The sequence below is a fragment of the Coffea arabica genome, chromosome 10c, assembly GCF_036785885.1.
Source record: "Coffea arabica cultivar ET-39 chromosome 10c, Coffea Arabica ET-39 HiFi, whole genome shotgun sequence".
Classification (NCBI taxonomy): Eukaryota; Viridiplantae; Streptophyta; class Magnoliopsida; order Gentianales; family Rubiaceae; genus Coffea; species Coffea arabica.
Window position 1 is genome coordinate 4965908 of NC_092329.1, and position 16895 is coordinate 4982802.

The 16895-nt window shown below is 38.0% G+C and overlaps 2 protein-coding genes across 6 annotated transcripts; both read left to right on the forward strand.

Annotated features, from left to right (window-relative positions):
• Window positions 1-978: 978 nt before the first annotated feature.
• On the forward strand, window positions 979-10219 carry LOC113714912 (uncharacterized). 4 transcript variants are annotated; one of them, XM_027239052.2, is made up of 10 exons: window positions 982-1985; window positions 2799-3956; window positions 4091-5221; window positions 5538-5579; window positions 7172-7248; window positions 8083-8167; window positions 8260-8343; window positions 8480-8581; window positions 8684-8782; window positions 9559-10219. In XM_027239052.2, exons 1-10 carry the CDS (start codon window positions 1233-1235, stop codon window positions 9670-9672), a joined length of 3645 nt encoding a protein of 1214 aa, XP_027094853.1. In that variant the 5' UTR covers window positions 982-1232; the 3' UTR covers window positions 9673-10219. The 4 variants fall into 4 exon arrangements, 3 of the variants coding, with proteins under 3 accessions (XP_027094853.1, XP_027094854.1, XP_027094855.1); XM_027239053.2 differs by having other exon boundaries at window positions 1788-1985; window positions 2846-3956; XM_027239054.2 differs by having other exon boundaries at window positions 1849-1985; window positions 2842-3956.
• A 965-nt stretch (window positions 10220-11184) lies between these two features.
• On the forward strand, window positions 11185-14179 carry LOC113714913 (probable inactive heme oxygenase 2, chloroplastic). Of its 2 annotated transcripts, XM_072069121.1 has the most exons (5): window positions 11185-11890; window positions 12419-12642; window positions 13652-13759; window positions 13846-13922; window positions 14059-14179. In XM_072069121.1, the coding sequence occupies exons 1-5, from the start codon at window positions 11263-11265 to the stop codon at window positions 14060-14062; spliced, it is 1041 nt and encodes a 346-aa protein (XP_071925222.1). In that variant the 5' UTR covers window positions 11185-11262; the 3' UTR covers window positions 14063-14179. The 2 variants fall into 2 exon arrangements, with proteins under 2 accessions (XP_071925222.1, XP_027094856.1); XM_027239055.2 differs by having other exon boundaries at window positions 11187-11890; window positions 13846-14179.
• The last annotated feature ends 2716 nt before the right edge of the window (window positions 14180-16895 follow it).

The following is a 16895-nucleotide window of genomic DNA, read 5'->3' on the forward strand; positions in this document are numbered from 1 at the left end:
ACATTATTACATCTGAAGAAGAAGAAGATAGGAATTTTCGCTTCAGAACATCTCAACCGTCCGTAAAAATGGGCATGTCCATCTGTCTGCAATGGACTCTGCAATGGGCATCTCCTCTTGGAATAATCTAATGCAGGGCAGGAATTTAGATGTTTGCTTCGAGTCATCCTCTGGGCCAACTCATATAAAAACTATTGGGCTCGAACTTGTGCAGCGCGCATCAGATTAACGGACCATCGTTTCAAACCTCTTAAATACTTTCTATGTTATTAAAAATAGCCTTTTCAATTTCTGCCATTCAGAGAGAGAGAGAGAAGAGAGTAATGACCCCTTGATCAAATTGTAGTTTATGATTTGTGGTAGAGGTAAACTTTTTCTGCACTGTCAATTTATACACAAACAAATGTAGATGTATGTTACGTAATTCAATTTTAAAATTGAAATTCTCTTTTCACGTAGGTAGCATATATATATATATATAAATATATATATATTTGTGTGTGTGTGCACGTGCGCACATACTAACATAAAACTTTTTTTTATACTATCAGTGTATAAAAGTTTAATTCTAAATTAAATGATATAAATAGTTTTAGAGAATCGTCTTGGGTCTAGAGAAAATTGAGGGATTAGTAGTGGAGAATGGATTGAGACTTAAAGCAATGACATCACGAGATTGACTTCGGGACATAATTTTTAATTAATGATAAAATTTGATAAATATTAATAATATTTTATTTTTATAATGACATTACCTCTATTCTTTTTTATCATATAATTTGTTATATCTTTTACTTTAGTTTTTTATCATATGGTAATTTTTTCCGAAGAAACAAAAGAAAAAAAATTTGGACAAAAGTAAAAATTAGGAGGATGAAAAAACGTAGAGTCATAACCGTCAATATGATTGGACAGTGCTGCTCACTCCCTTTCGGAACGCGTGCCCTTCTCTTGACAGTTTATATCATGGTTTCGTATTCGCATCTTCCCTCAAAAATTCCCTCCTCCCATCTTCCCCCTCTCTTTCCTACCACCGGCGAACGCCTTCTCCCTTTCTTCTTCCTTGTAAAACACTACCGTCCTCACTTTTCTGATTACCTTCCTTGGCCGATCATCAAATCTCCGAACTGCATTCTCCTTTGCCAAAACTGCTTAATTTAAAAAAAAAAAGAAAAAAGCTGAATTTTTGTTCTGTTTTTTCTTCGTCTTAAACAAGCTACTTTACCATAGTAATGCTTCGGCTTTGTTGTCGAACTACGCGCCGGTGCCTACGCCTTCCCTACCGGCGGACCTTCACCACCACCACCACCACCTCCTCTTCTGTAAGTCGCAGTTCTAATAGTAATATTCCACAAAATTCCACAAATTCGATAATCCAGAATCCCGAACATGTCCCTGCTCCTTCGCCACCGCCGATTCTCCATCCGCTTCCTGAATCAAAACCTAATCTTAGGCGAGTCTCCATAATATCTATCTCCGCTACGATAGTCTCCGCAATGCTAGCCTCCTATTTGTTGATTAATAACAACGACGCCGAATCCAGTGCGGCTAAAACTGCCAGAAGAGAAATTGAGAACGCGATCGAGAAATCAAACGAGTCGTTTAGGAAAATTATGCACCGGATGAAACAAACTGGAGTGGCAGCGTCGGTTTTGTGGCAGTCGCTAAGGTCGGTGATGTCGTCGGCGAACCATGAGGTGAGGTTGGGGTTTGAATGGAGAGTGGCGGCGTTGTTGGCGGATATTGCGGCAGCCAGTGAGAGTCGGAGAGCGGCGATTGTGGGAGCTGGTGGTGGTGCAGTGGTGGATTGGCTTTTGGAGACTGTGGCTGTGGGTTCCGCGGATAATTTGGGGACTCAAGCTGAGTCTGCTAGGGCTTTGGCGTATTTGATGGCTGATCCTAATGTATGTGAGGCGGTTTTAGCTAGGCCTCATGCTGTTCCTTATTTACTTCGTTTCATTTTTTCTGCTCAGCCTCGGAAAAGTGTAAGTATTTTGCTTCTGATGCTTTTTTATTGCTACTATTTGATTTGATGAATTAATGCCACTTTAAAATGTTTCCTGTTTATTTGAATCACAATTGTTGGTTTCTTAGTGTATTCATTAAAATGTAGCATTACTTCCACAGTGGAAACTACTGAATTGTTTTAGTTTAAGAGGCAAAATCATAATAGACTCATTGTTGTTTTGTAATCGTGGATTGGTTTCAGTAATTTTCCAGTCTTTTGCCATGTCACCTGGTTTTTCTCTGTGGATGCATAACTAAGTCTTTTATTGGGCGATCAAGTTGTAGAAGCATATTATGTACAGTGACCATATTTAGTTGAAGGATAATTGTTGGTTTTGACATGTAAGAATTTGATAAGGAAAGGGAAAATAGAGGAACTATTTTGGGTGTGTGTTACCATGAGATCCTTGTTGTCCTCAAGGATTACAGCTGATCTTGCTTTTCAGCAATCTTATTGTCATTTTTGGTGCTGAATGTTTGCTCCAGGGTTATGTATAATTAAGTTGCGAACTGATAGTAAATACAAAAATGTGTGACATATTGACAATGGCAGTCTTCTTTTCTCCACATCATTGAGATAGATGTCTTACACTTTGGTTTCCTCATAAAGAACATATTCTTTTGGAGGTGGTGGCTTGGGGGTTCTTAGGGAGTTAGTTGAGATCTGAAATTTGTCATTCTGATTAAATATAGATGTTCTTTTTGTTCTTGGATTCTAAAATTTCTTTCTCCCACCATTTTTCACTGGTTGCTACTTTGGAAGATTGATATGTTGAATTTCTGTGGAGCAGCAAAAGAGACGTAGTTCATTCGATGTTTCTGATTCTTTGAAAGGTAGGAGCATGCTTGTTGCCGCAATTATGGATGTTGTGACTTCCAACTGTGAAAGTGCAGACAAAATAATGTTTAAGCCCTCACTGCCTAAGAATGCTATAATGAGAGATATTGCAGCAGCTATTGAAGTTATTGAAGAAGGTGGCATCCATTGGGATGAGCCACCTGAGGACAAGGATGATAAAGGTGGGAAAGGAATGAAAGGTATTGGAATTAAAATTCTTGAAGGTACAACAGTTTTAGGCCTTTCTAGAACTAATGGGCGTGTTGAGATGGAGGATTCTGATGCGGATCACATGAAGACAGTTCAAAGTTTGCCTCAAAGTTTTTCTTTTAACAAGGCAAATGAACGCTTTCCTGTGCAAGATAGGGTATCTTCTGTAGTTGTCCCTGGACTTTGGGATGATTTGCATTCTGAACATGTTGCTGTCCCATTTGCTGCTTGGGCCTTAGCAAACTGGGCAATGGCATCTGAAGTTAATAGATCTCATATTCAAGAATTAGATAGAGATGGGCAAGCAGTCATGACTGCTTTGGTGGCACCTGAGAGATCTGTTAAATGGCATGGTAGTTTGGTTGCTCGATTTCTTTTAAAGGATCAAAATCTGCCATTAAATGAATCTGTTTCTGATTGGACTTCCAGCCTTCTTTCAACTGCTTTTCAAGCAAGTAAAGTCCAAGATGTATCTTTGGTCGAGGTAGCTTTGTCAGCATTTTTGGTTGCTATTGAGAGAAGCCCTGATGCTAGGGAAGTTGTCATGGATAAGGGTCTTCAATTGATGAGAGAAACTGCCAAACAGACACCAAAGCATAAGTCTGTACAAGGATCACTTGCAAAGGCTTTGGAACTACTTTGCTGTGAAGGACTGCATATGTCTCTTGAAGAAAGTCAAAAGTGGTCTGGCATACTACTGCCTTGGGTTTTCAGCAAGCCTTGCTCTGATACAGTAAGAGCTTCTGCAATAAATATCCTTGCACATGTTCTTGAAGACTATGGACCATCTTCTTTGCCCATTTCTCAAGGATGGTTAACGATTATGCTGACTGATGTTCTTAGTACCAAGAAGTCAGCCCTAATGACAGGAAACAACCAGCCTGGAACTGACAAAGTGAAGGTACGCGCATTACTGTTCCAAGCTAACTTTACTTGGTTTATGATTTAGCTAGATTTAGAAGTCTACAGTTCTAAGATAGGTTGCAGTTAAAAAAAAATTTGAAATTTGTTTCACGATCCTTTTTATGTTTGCAGACACAAATTGATCAATCCAACATAGTTTCTGCTTCGCAAATAGCAAATCAGTTGGCCATTGCTGTTGTTAATTTAGCAGGAACACAACTTGGGACATCCACTGATAGTGAAGATATGTTTCCTTTGGTGGATATGCTTTCGCTTGAACCTTTTGTTGGACCTTTGAAGAATCTGAAGAAAGATAAAAATTTCAAGGTTAATGCTGCAGATTCTGCTTTGGCTACGTTAAAAGGAATAAAAGCATTGACAGAAGTCTGTGCTGAAGATTCCTCCTGTCAATCCAAAATAACTGACTTTGGGGTTATGTGCTTGCTGAGGCGCCTTTTGCTTGAAGATGATTATGAGCAACTAGCTGCTATTGAAGCCTATGATGCATCTAGAGCCTTGGAGGCGCAAGATCATGTCTCTTCATCCTCTGGACAATCCTCTGCTGCCAATACTAATGATTCTTCTAGTTTACGAGTTCCACCTACAGCTCATATTCGAAGACATGCAGCTCGGCTGCTTACTGTTCTTTCGGTCCTTCCAAAGGTCCAGAAAATAATTGTGGCTGATGAAACTTGGTGTAAATGGCTTGAGGAATGTTCGAAGGGAAAGATCCCTGGGTGTAATGACCTTAAAATTCAGAGTTATGCTAAGGCCACTCTGTTAAATGTGCTTTGCAATTACCAAAGCAATTCTGTAAATGGTGATATGACTGATAAAAAAAATGAACCTTGCCCTCATTATGCTGAGATGATTTTTTTGATCAATCCGGAACGACCGCACTGGAAGTGTCTGGACAAAGTGATGCCTAACATTGAGGATGGATCATCATCAGCAAATGATGACTCTACTGAATGTGTAGGTGGACCTTCATCTGGAGCTTCCAGTGATGATGATTCTTCTACTTCCACATCGACATCTGAAAACTGCTCTGGTTTGGACATTGCTCCATTGGATGTTGTCTTTGTCCACGGTTTACGTGGGGGACCCTTTAAAAGTTGGCGGCTTTCCGAGGACAAATCATCAACTAAGTCTGGCCTTGTTGAGAAGATTGATGAAGAGGCTGGGAAACAGGGAACATTTTGGCCAGGTGAATGGCTTCCTGCTGATTTTCCTGATGCTCGTGTCTTTAGTCTTCAATACAAGGTCTGTTTTAATTTTTCTTTTTATGAAACAACTTCGCATACTTTTCACACCATACTAATAATTTTTGTGAAAAGACCACATGTTATACTTTAAATGATGGGACTCTATTACTTGCCAATCTGTTAGCTGGTGGTTGTGTGCTCATATGGTTGAAATTAACGTTTATTGGACGATGTGGTTGCTGCACACCATGTTATTTATTGTATAGTTGAAAAAATGGAGCTTTTTTACTTGCCAATGTATTAGCTTGTCGGTGTGTGCTTATGTAGTTGAACCATCATTTGTTATCTGACCTTTGACCATTTGGTTAACGCAGACAAATCTTACGCAGTGGTCTGGGGCAAGCTTACCTCTTTTGGTATGTACCGTTTTGGCACATGTTTCTAGTTCTGCAATAATAGTTAGAGTACTTGTTGGTTATGTAACTTGAATGCCTGTATAGTTAAATGGTATCTTTCTGGGGCTTGTCCCTCCTTCCAACATCTGATAGGCTAACATTAATGGCCAGTTTAACTGGGCCCCTTAGCTAACAATGCCGCAAAAGTTGTTTCTTGCTTAATCTCATTTGCAATGTAGCTTTCACTTGTCTTGGGAACATATGTCTTATAGTAGTTCTTAATAGATATAAAAGCAAAATAGATGAATGGAGAACATATATGTTGGAGATTATTATTTTGTTTGTACACTTAATCTTTTCTGTACTTCCTTACCTTTAGGTCTTAGAAGGTTGTTTCTGCATCTTCATCCACGTAAAGGCCTGTTTGGAACCTGAGTTTTTTGGGAGTTTGTCTAAAACTTTACTGTAGTGCACTGTAGAAGTTTTTGAAAAAATTTTGTAGAAATTTTTGTAAAGTGAAAAATTTTTTTGTAGAAGTTTTTATAAGGTAAAAAACTTTTTTTCCTTTTCTTTTTTTTTTCTTTCTTTCCTTTTTCTTTTCTTTTCTCCCTTCTTCTTCTTCTTCTTTCTCCCTCCCCCTTCCCTCCCCCGTTACCTCTGCCTTTCCAGTTCCCAGCAGCCATGGCCCGTAGATTTTTTTTTCTTTTCTTTCTTTTTCTCTCTCTTTTTCTTTTTCTTTCTTTCTTTCCTTTTTCTTTTCTTTCCTCTCTTCTTCTTCTTCTTCCTTCCTTCCTTCCCCCTCCCTCTTCCCTCGCAGTACCACACGAACCAGCAGCCAGCCTAACCAATTTTTTTTTCTTTTTCTCTTCCCCTCTTCTCCCTCTCTGCTCCCCTCTCCCCCTCTACTCCCCTTCACCATCCCCCCTCCCTCCCGAAGCAGAGAACCAGCAGCCATGGCAGAATACAAATTTTTTTTTTTTTTTTGCTTTTTCTCTCCCCCTCTCCTCCATCTCCCTCTCCCATTCTCCTCCCCTCCCCTTCCCCCTCCCCTTTTGCCCAATCCGATTGTTCGACCAGATCGCATCTGCGATCTGGTACCGTGCAACCAGAGAGGAAGCTGGAGGGTGGCCAGGGAGGGGAGGGGAGGGGAGAGGGAGAGGGAGAAGGAAAAAAAAAAAAGGTAGGCCGGCGCCGGAAACAGTGGCAGAGGTGGTGGTGACCGGCGGGGGAAGGATGGCCGGCGATATAGATGTGGTGGATAGGAGTGGGGAAGAAAGAAGAAGAAAAGAGGAAGTTTTTTGTGCATTAGAATTTTGAAGTGTGTAGATTAAAAAATTTGATAAGTTTTTTTGGGTTCCTGTAGCTAAAGTTGTTAAAAAACTAGTAGCTAAAAAACTTGGCCTAAAAACTCAGTTCCAAACAGGCCCATAGTGGTGTCTGATATCAGGTTTAACTTCTCATCTCTTTTCTTGCTTGAGAAGTAGTGCATTTCTCTGTCGTCCTCTGTCTGCTTTCTAAGTAGGCCCTGCATGAAACTGATAGCTATAAATGACTTGCCACATGACAATCTATGCAGTCTCCTAAATGTTTACTCATATGGAATGACTGTGCAGGAAGTTAGTTCAATGCTGCTAGAGAAGCTTATTGCTGCAGGAATTGGAGATCGACCGGTTGTATTTGTGACTCATAGGTCTGTTTGGCTAGACACTAACTTTCTTCTTTTTCTTTTATCATTTTTTTTGATATTTCTGATTAGAGATTTATTTGGTGGTACACATCTGATAATTCTTTTCAAGTGATTTTACAAAAAAAAAAAAAAAAACCTCAGAAATGTCAATATTACAATGACATGTCATCATAGTAATAAGATTCAGGCCCAAATATTTGAAATCTAAGGCCTTACTAGGTTCTTTAGCGCATTTAATTTGCTTAATGCTCTGTTACAGAGTTCGTTGTTGATTATAAAGCCTTGGCATTTGTAAAAGTTTTTGTTAGCCTTTTACTTGTTTTTTGAATTCTTGGTTAAGAAATTGTGTACATTTATTAGAATAAGGAGGCAAAAATTGCAGAACTTCAAGCATGTTGAGTTTAGGTGGGTAAATCTATACCTCACATATATAGAAATCAACCATAAATTTGCATCCTTGATCTGAACAATTTTTCCCTTGAATTTCTTTAATTGACTCCTGAAAGTTGTTTTGCATGTTAAACTACATTGATAGTTAATGTGCATAAAGTGATGACTGGCAGAGCTCCCATAATGATTAGTAGAGCTTTTATGAATAATATTGAGTATCAATATGAATAAAATAAAAAAGAGTATCAACATGAATAAAGAGATGTTCAATTAACAATTTAACTTTGGAATATACCTATGTGGAGATGGTCGACTTTTTTGCACCCTTTTCTACTTCCAATATCACCTCTTGAGGCAAGTCCATAAGAGAGCACCAAGTAGTTCTTGTGGACTTTGTTTCTGGCACTTACCATATGTTGATGCCTTTATTCCAATGGCATTTTGCAGCTTGGGTGGCCTTGTTGTCAAGCAAATGTTGTATCAAGCAGAAGCAGAAAAGAGGGACAACTTTGTTAAGAACACCATTGGACTTGTATGTTCTATCCTTCAAATGAAAGTCTACTTGTGTCCTGTAATTTTTCCTTCCATGATGTCTCTGATTATATTCATTTTGTTTGAGCTCAGGTTTTCTATAGTTGTCCACATTTTGGCAGCAAACTTGCAGACATGCCTTGGCGTATGGGTCTTGTGTTTCGGCCTGCACCAACTGTTAGTACCTGTTTGACATTTGTGTTTCTTGCATTTAATATCATACATTTTCTCCCTTTTTTAGTGTTTCCTGTTTTCAATATGATAAGATATCTGGCATTTAGATATAAAAGCTGCTTGTAACTTCCATGGCCAGATCGGAGAGTTAAGAAGTGGATCTCCAAGACTAGTCGAGCTTAATAATTTCATTGGTGACCTTCATGAGAAAGGCATGCTTGAAGTCCTTAGCTTTTCTGAGGTAATGTCTCTATATTGGACATTTTCTCTCCAACACTTCTGAATTTTTGCATACTTTGACAGCTCAGGTTGTAACTTTGATTGGTTAATGATTGGCTTACAGACCAAAGTTACCCCGATCGTTGAAGGGTACGGAGGTTGGGCTTTCCGAATGGAAATTGTACCTATTGAATCAGCTTATCCTGGATTTGGTCACCTTGTTGTAAGTAAAAGCTACTTGGCTACTGCATTTTGATAAAATGATACTACTTGTGGACTGGCGGACCTTATGTTTTTTAATTTTTTTGTCATACTGTTTTAATTTTCTAGTGATAAAAGGTATAAAATCTGATCTCAGCCTTTGTTAACTTTGCCGACTTTCAATGTTTAGTTGCTTCATAGGAATATGTAAAGGATATTTGAAGCCTATTATCCACCAGGTGATTGCTAACCGGTTAAAATTTTAATTAGTCAAATTGCATTTGTAAGTCATCCAAACATGATATTTTCTCTGTTCTGTTCTAACATTATTGCACAAACCTATTGTCCAACAACAGTTGCTGGATTCTTGGATGGTGAACTTTTGATTTTAGTACATACAACATAGAATTTCTTTGTTGAATACAAGATGCAAGAATTTTGCTTATGAGCATATGAATTTAAAAAGTTTTCTTTTGGCAATTAACATTGCGTTAGAGTTCCTGACATGTCACGTTTCATATGTTGATGCACGGGATATAGGAATTGTGGGTTGGTTTAGAATTTGCTTGGGCATGACCACAAATTTCATAGTATTCTTTGGTTTCGAATATTACTGTAGTGGAAGCTGCAACGCACTGTTTTAAATGGGTGGTATTTATTTGGTTTTGTAGCCTGTTACTCTGTTTATTTTTTTAGTTTTGGGGTTTTGCTTTGAGAGTGTAAGAAATATTGGTTTAAACCTGCATCACCATGTTAATGTTACCTCATCCTTTCTTTGCTTTTTCAACTTGAATGCAGGTTTTAGACTCCACAGACCATATAAATTCTTGCAAGCCACTCTCCCGCACGGATCCTTCCTACAAAGAAACCTTAGACTTCTTGCACAAGATGAAGGCTCGTCTACATAAATAGATAGAGTGCGTGTATACTTAGAATTAGGCATAATTTTTTGCAGTGAAGACAACATTGCTCTGAACCTGTTTGAGGCTTCTGAGAGTATTACTTTACAACTAACTCCAGAGGCAGGGCTTTCAAGCCTGCAAATTTTCAGATAGACCATTACAAGACTGGAATTCTCGGGTTGGCAATGAGACCTACTTCAGGAGTCTCTACACCACACTCTACAACTCCTTGGAGACAATTTTCAAGCTTAATCTGCTTTACCAGGAGTTCGAATCGAGTTGCATAGAAGAGTAGCTTTAGTTGTACAGTAATTATCTCCAATATTGTTTCGTGATTTCGCCTGTACAATCCTGAGTTTACTAACTGTATCATCGATGTAGACCTACACTAGCGGTTAGATAAGACATTCCCTTGCACTGGCGGATCTCCCATATTTTAGGCATAGAGAGTCCCTTTGTGGGACGATGATGATTCATTGGTTTACATGTAGAGTATTCTGATATTCTGTACTAATACTTTTCTCAAAGTAACAAATAAGAAGCCCTTCTTTGTATCATGTTAATAAGTTGGGTATCATCTAATTCTAACTTATATCCATTGTATTTTTCTTAGATTTGGGTTTAAATTTTCAAATTCAAACCCCAGTTAGATCTTGACCTATGAAAGAATTAGGGGTTTGGATAGGGTTTAATTTTGTTAATCTCATATCCTATCTCATCCAAACCTATATTTATATGTGAGAAAAAAATTAAAGGATGTTTAAATACACTGAAATTTTAATGTTAAATATTTGAGATTTAGACTGTCAAAAGGGTTGCTAGGAAGCTCTTTAATTTCAGGTCATGATTTTTTGCGTGCAACATTTTTTGAATATTGATTGTATTATTTTGAAAATGGTAATTCGATTTTCTTTCTATGATTGTTGAATTTTATATATTTTTTTAATGTAACTTTTAAAATTATTATGATTGCCCATTGGATACCAAACCTATTAGTTCGGATCCAATTTTTCTTTTCAAAACACATGAGGTTTTGATTTAATGTAATTTTAAATATTATTATGGATATCCATTGGATACCAAACTTATTAGAGTTAGGGTCTAAATTTTCTTTTCAAAACACGAGGTTTTGATTCCAAGTCAAGTCTGTGCATTAATAATTTTGAGTAGATTTAGGTTAGGGTAAAGCAATTAATTCAAATTCAAACTCTATCCATTTCCAAAATTCCAAAATTCATATTTCAGCAAATGCTTGCATCAAATAAATCCAATCCAAATCCAAATTACATCTCACTCACATCCCTAGATGCAGATTTCAGGAAATGCCTTCGATGATTTTCATCTAATGCAGTTTGCTTATATATATATCAGAAAAAACTAGTTATAATCTCAAAAAAGAATTCGACAATTTGATCCTATTGGGACTTCAACGGTAACGAGATAAACGGATAAAGGAAAAGAATAAAAATAAACCAAAACTTGAAGACTAAATCGAAATTCCATGAAAATTGGGTACTCGCAATAGAATTATATTAAGGCCGAGCATTTTACAGCTCCTCCTAGACTGGCGTCAAGAACCGTTCCCTGCAAAGGAACAGCCATGAATGCAGCAACAATGGCCTACTTCAAGCTATCAATTTTGCCGCTCCAAGAAAATTCAAGACTCCTATTTGCGAACAAATTCTCAAATTTTCCAACTGCAGAGAAAAGAAATTCGACAAATAGTAACAAAACCAAGCGGCCCACTAATTTTTACTGTTCACACTCCAATACGATTGCTGTAGTATCACCGTCGGAAACTGAAGAAGATGGAAGTGATGATAATGAAGAAGGTGGGCAGATGTCGTCGCCGGCTATGATGGGAAGCGCGCCTCCGGTTAGGCGGAGGAGGAGGAGGTACAGGAAACTATGCCCTGGCGAGAATAAAGGGATAACTGAAGAAATGAGGTTCGTTGCAATGAAGTTAAGAAATAGCGGTAAACCCAAAAAGATTAAAAAGGGAAGAGGAAATGCTGAGAGCATTAAAGAAGTGGAAACTGGGAATTCTGGGGAAGACCAAAAGGATGTCTCAATTTCAGAGGAAAAAGTGGAAAAGGATGATGATGGTAGCAATGCAAATGAAGATATATGGCAGCCTTGTCTGGAAGGTTTTTTGAAGTACCTTGTGGATAGCAAGCTTGTTTTTAGTACTATTGAGCGGATTGTTGACGAGTCCAGTGATGTTTCTTGTAAGTTATCCTTGTTTTCTTTTGGCTGCTGTTCTGCTTCTTCTATTTTGATCTTTGACGTTTTCTTTTTCCCTTTCAGCTGTTAAGTAGTTTTGATGTTCATTAATGTTCTATCCTGAAAATTTTTTTTTTTTTTTTTTGGTTACTACTAATTTTCTTAATTGGCTTTTAGGTATGAATTCAATCTTTGTAGGTCCATTGGGGTAATGCAGTGGAGGGTTGATTGTAGTTGGGGTTTAAAATTTAAATGTTTTGTGCATCCGAGTATAATGCATTGGAACTTAGTAGGTTATAAAGGTTTTGATCTTGATGTAACAGGCGACTTTTATAAATTTGAACTTGTTACAGTCCTGAATGCCTACCTGGCTTTCATATCCTTTGGTTACTGTAATCATAAAAAGGGGATAGTTTGAAGTCTATCTACTGATAAATACAATATCCAATGGCTAATTTGTTTTCTTTATTGGTTACTCTTTTGGGTTATATTTCAAAAAATTTGGCGTAATTCTCTGATGTTTTCTGGAGTAGATGTCTACTTCAGGAAAACAGGATTGGAGCGATCAGAATGTATTGGAAAAGATCTAGAATGGTTCAGCCGAAAGGGTAATGCCATCCCAGCACCCAGCAATCCAGGAGTCACTTATGTCCAATATCTGAAGGAACTTGCTGAGACGAGTCCCCCTTTGTTTCTTTCCCACTTTTACAACATATACTTCTCGCATATAGCTGGAGGGCAAGTTATAGCCAAAAAGGTGTGCTAATGCTGCTTTGTTCAGTTCAGTCAGTATTTTGTTTCCTTGGGGAATCTGCACCAGAAGTGAGATATCTGTATATGATTTTCAGTTATCTGACTCAAATGACTTTGCATTTTGCGGAATCTCTTGGTTGATGGGAGGGAATATTCAAATGAATTGGTTTTGGCATGTAATAGGGGGCATAACCTACCATACAAGATATGATTTTTCCTTTGATAAGTGAAATTGTACGCCACAAAAATAGGACAAGATGGAGCTTTTGATAGTAGAGAAAGATATTAGAAGACAGTAAGACATCTTCTTAAGATCTATGGAGTATCTTGTCCTGAGTTGAGTTCTCAGCTGAATGGAGTTCTAGTTATGTCTTGCATACCTAAGTAGTCTTTGAAGTGAAAGCCATCATATGATTAGGCATTTGGGTGAAGGAAAGATCCGGAATTGAACTATTGAAGAATGATGAACATTAATAAGAGCTTTATTGGTTTATAGTTTTGGCCAATGCAATAGTAACTGCGTACTTATGTCATGATCGGAGATATCCCTATCATCACATGGTGTGAGATAAAAATTAAGATGTGAAAGCGCGTTTATCTCTATAAGAACGGTGCATTCCGAGGTGGACAAACAAATTGGTTAGTCCAAATCAAACCATTGCATATAAAAATGATTATTAGATTGATCTCAGTAGGTATTCGTTTGCAGGGAAGAACTCTTAGCCAATTTTGGTCGAATATCATATCCTGAAATTGGATTTGTAAGAGAATTTGGTTCTTTATTTTGTAACTTATTTGCTCCCTTTTATCTTGCCTTTTGATTTAATCATGCTATTGTTATTTCCGTTTCTATTATCTTGATGAATGGCTTGATCCCTGCTTGGAGATGGTTCCACATTTGAACCAAATGGTGGTGCTTAACTTCCAAAATTGTTCATTTAATTGAGATTCTGTTTTTGAGGTTTAGCACATAGCATACCTGTAGTTTCTTAGACATGCTTAGTTGCCGACAGGTCTCAGAGAAGTTGTTGGAAGGAAGGAAGCTGGAGTTCTATGCATGGGAAGGGGAAGAACAAGAGTTGCTAAAAGGTGTGAGAGAGAAGCTCAACATGCTTGGAGAGGTATAGATGCCTGAGATGATTTCCTCCCTGAACTTTCTTCAATACTTTCTTGAGCCATTTGCTGATAGTTTGTTTACCTATCACAGCACTGGTCTAGAGACGAGAAAAATAGATGCCTAAGAGAAGCAACGAAGGCATTCCGGTACCTTGGTCAGATAGTAAGGTTGATAATTTTGTAAAGAAAGCAGATTTGAATCCAAGATTGTATATTGTTCTCTTGTAGTAAGCCTATGGCAGAGCCTTTCAAGTTAAAGATGAAGCTCATCACTTGATTGTGGTAATCAATTCATTTGACGTAGGTAGCTCTTTTGCTTGCGAGTTGCGGCATCCCTTCTTCACTTCTTCCAATGCGAAGGATGTTTCACCGGAGTTGAAAACATCATCGAATGCTAATACATGAGGCAGATTGAATTTTGTTCATTTTTTTTCATCGTTTCCTTTTCCTTTTTGCTTGCGCTGGTTCATCTATTCATTTGTTTCTGTTTCTTAATCTTTCTTTCTTTATTTCTATGGGCATAAAATCTAGAAAATTTTCATCTTTGGTATCTTTATCTTTATCTTTTTGTTTCTTTCTTTTTTTTAAGTAATCCTTTCTTCTCTCTTTTTTTTTTTTTTAACATATCAATCGTGTAGTTATACATGAAGGTTTTTTTTGTTATAAATTAGGGGCTAATTGCTTAGAATATGGACGAAAAAAAAGATTAATCGGACATCCATGGCTCTGACAGACCCGTGGTACAAATCTATGAGCACAGCCCGGCACCCAAAATTCCAGTCAAACCTTCTGACACCGCTGACAGCGGGGCAGCGGAATAAACTTTTTTTTTTTTAATAAGGGCAAAAAACTTGGGCGGCCATTAAACTTTTCCCAGGATCATGTTTTGGCCATCGAACTATTTTTTGTCAATAATTGGCCACTAAACAACTTAATCAGGCCACCCGTGACCATTTCGTCGGTAATAGCTCTTAATTTCTGAAATTAGCATTACACGTGGCAAACCACAGGGGCAATTTTGTCCGTTAATCCACTGACCGTTCACTTACATTAATACATCAACTGAAAAGAAAAAAAAGAGTGGTAGAAACAAGCCAACTAAACAAACTGAAGTGTCTGGTCTTGTGGAGGAAAAAATAGGGACTCAATTTCCAGCCCTAAATTCTGTGTCAGAAATCGAAGAAGCCAAGAATGTCGAGACGCTCTCCTAAACCCATACCTAGATGCTCCTGCGGATTAACAGCAATGGTGAAGACCTCATGGACAAATTGGAACCCAGCAAGAAGATTTGTGGTCTGCACTTTAGGAGAGGTAAGATCTTAGAGAGGTAAGATGTTAGATTTGTAATGGAAATATTATAACAAGAGGATTTAGTCTTGGAAAATGTAAATTGCAGGATGAGGGATGTGGTTTTTGGGAATGGTATGATCCAACAATGTGCGAAAGATCAACTCAAGTGATTCCTGGTTTGCTGCGAAGAATGAATAGAATGGAAAGTAATATGGAGGAATTAGAAACTTCAGCAAGAAGATGGGAAAATAAAGCTCAAAAATTGGAACTTAAAGTTGCAAAATTGGAGGGTGAAGTGAAAAAGCACAAGACCAGAGAGCACTATCTCAAAAGAGCTCTTCTCGGTACATGGGTTTTTATATTGTTGTATTGTTTTTGCTGCTATCTGAAGACTGTTATTAAGAGTGACCATATGTTGGCCATCAAGGGATAGTTAATGTTGTTTAGTGATTGTGAAGAAATGGAAGTAGTAAGGTTGAGTGGATACAGCTTTTGGTGGTAGTGTCCGTAGCAATAGCAGACCAAAGATTCCCATGTTGTATTTTATAGTGAATTTTTCATTGGTTTGTTTTCTTATGTAATGGAATCCTTGCTGTAATTGTGTTACTTTTTACTGAATGAATGGATGCAAGTTTTTTGTCGTTTCTTATGAATTGCTGTAATTGTAGTTTCTTATGAATGTGGCATTATAACACAGTAAATTAAGACAAAAGGAGTATTTCCATTGGATAAAACTAACTACAAAAGTTTCCAATTTGCAGAAGTACACAGCTTTCTGTTGAATATGCAAAAAGATAGTGGATGAAAAACAAAAGGCATCCACCATAACAAAACAAAAGCCATCCACTATCAACATGAAGTGGATCCTGCAGTTAAACTTTAATGCATCTATTTTAACAGCCCACTGAACTTAAATAAACTATTATAAGTCAAAAGACTTATGTACATATCAGTCACCATCATCAACATCTCAGATCACATCTAAAACTGTATCCAATTCCATCTAACTTGCACCTGCACCTCTGCCTCTTGTAGATCTAGATCTAGATCTACCAGCATTTGCACCTCTTCTACCCCTCCACCTACCAACCTTGAAGGGTGGTTCCTTTCCCAAGTAGGCATAGTTAGCATTAATCATCCCTTTGTCAGCATCAGTCAAGGGCCGTTTACCATTTCTGTTGAATTTCCTGCCAGATCTAGAACTTGTAGCTGGATCTGGTTGCTGAACTACTGGTATTGGCTGTTGAAGTGGTGGAGTTGGGTGTTGGGACATTAGATCTGATTGCTGAGTTGCAGATGCGATTGGTTGGCTTGGTTGGCTAGCTGATGGAGTTTCCTGTTGCTGTTGCCCTTGGGTCTCTATACCTTGTGACTGAACTACTTTTGCTTGCTGTTTTCTTCTTGAAACCTTGTACAAATGGAAGTTGATTAGAGACTATATGTATGTATACTATATGACATTTGAAATACATTGAACTGTATGTATACTCACATGTTTTTTCTTCTTTGGCTGGCCAGATTGTTGGTGCTCAGTCACCTCTTTGCATGTTGCAGCATTGTGCCCTGTTTTACCACATTTTCTGCAATGCATAGTGACATTTTTTCTAAGTTTTCTTCCATGGTTCTTCCCTTCTGTCTCATCTCTTCTCCTTGCCTTTTTTGGCCTCCCAGGCTGGACAGTGGGAATTGGAGGATCAAGTTGAAGCATGCTGGACTCAGGCCACAGTACTTGGCTGCTGATGGGTTGCAAGACATTATTATAAATCTGTAAAAATAAGCTCTTGTAGTAACATTCCACAATCATTTCATGTGGATCATCCTCAGTTTGCTTAATTGCTGCAATGGCATGGG

Bases quoted from the DNA above. Each gene is read 5' to 3' on its own strand.
- LOC113714913 (XM_027239055.2), top strand. From the start codon at position 11,263: ATGAATGCAGCAACAATGGCCTACTTCAAGCTATCAATTTTGCCGCTC. The intron at 11,891-12,418 runs GTAAGTTATCCT...TTTCTGGAGTAG, and splicing joins CGAGTCCAGTGATGTTTCTT to ATGTCTACTTCAGGAAAACA. The intron at 13,760-13,845 runs GTATAGATGCCT...TACCTATCACAG, and splicing joins AGCTCAACATGCTTGGAGAG to CACTGGTCTAGAGACGAGAA.
- LOC113714912 (XM_027239052.2), top strand. From the start codon at position 1,233: ATGCTTCGGCTTTGTTGTCGAACTACGCGCCGGTGCCTACGCCTTCCC. The intron at 3,957-4,090 runs GTACGCGCATTA...TTATGTTTGCAG, and splicing joins CTGGAACTGACAAAGTGAAG to ACACAAATTGATCAATCCAA. The intron at 7,249-8,082 runs GTCTGTTTGGCT...GGCATTTTGCAG, and splicing joins GTTGTATTTGTGACTCATAG to CTTGGGTGGCCTTGTTGTCA.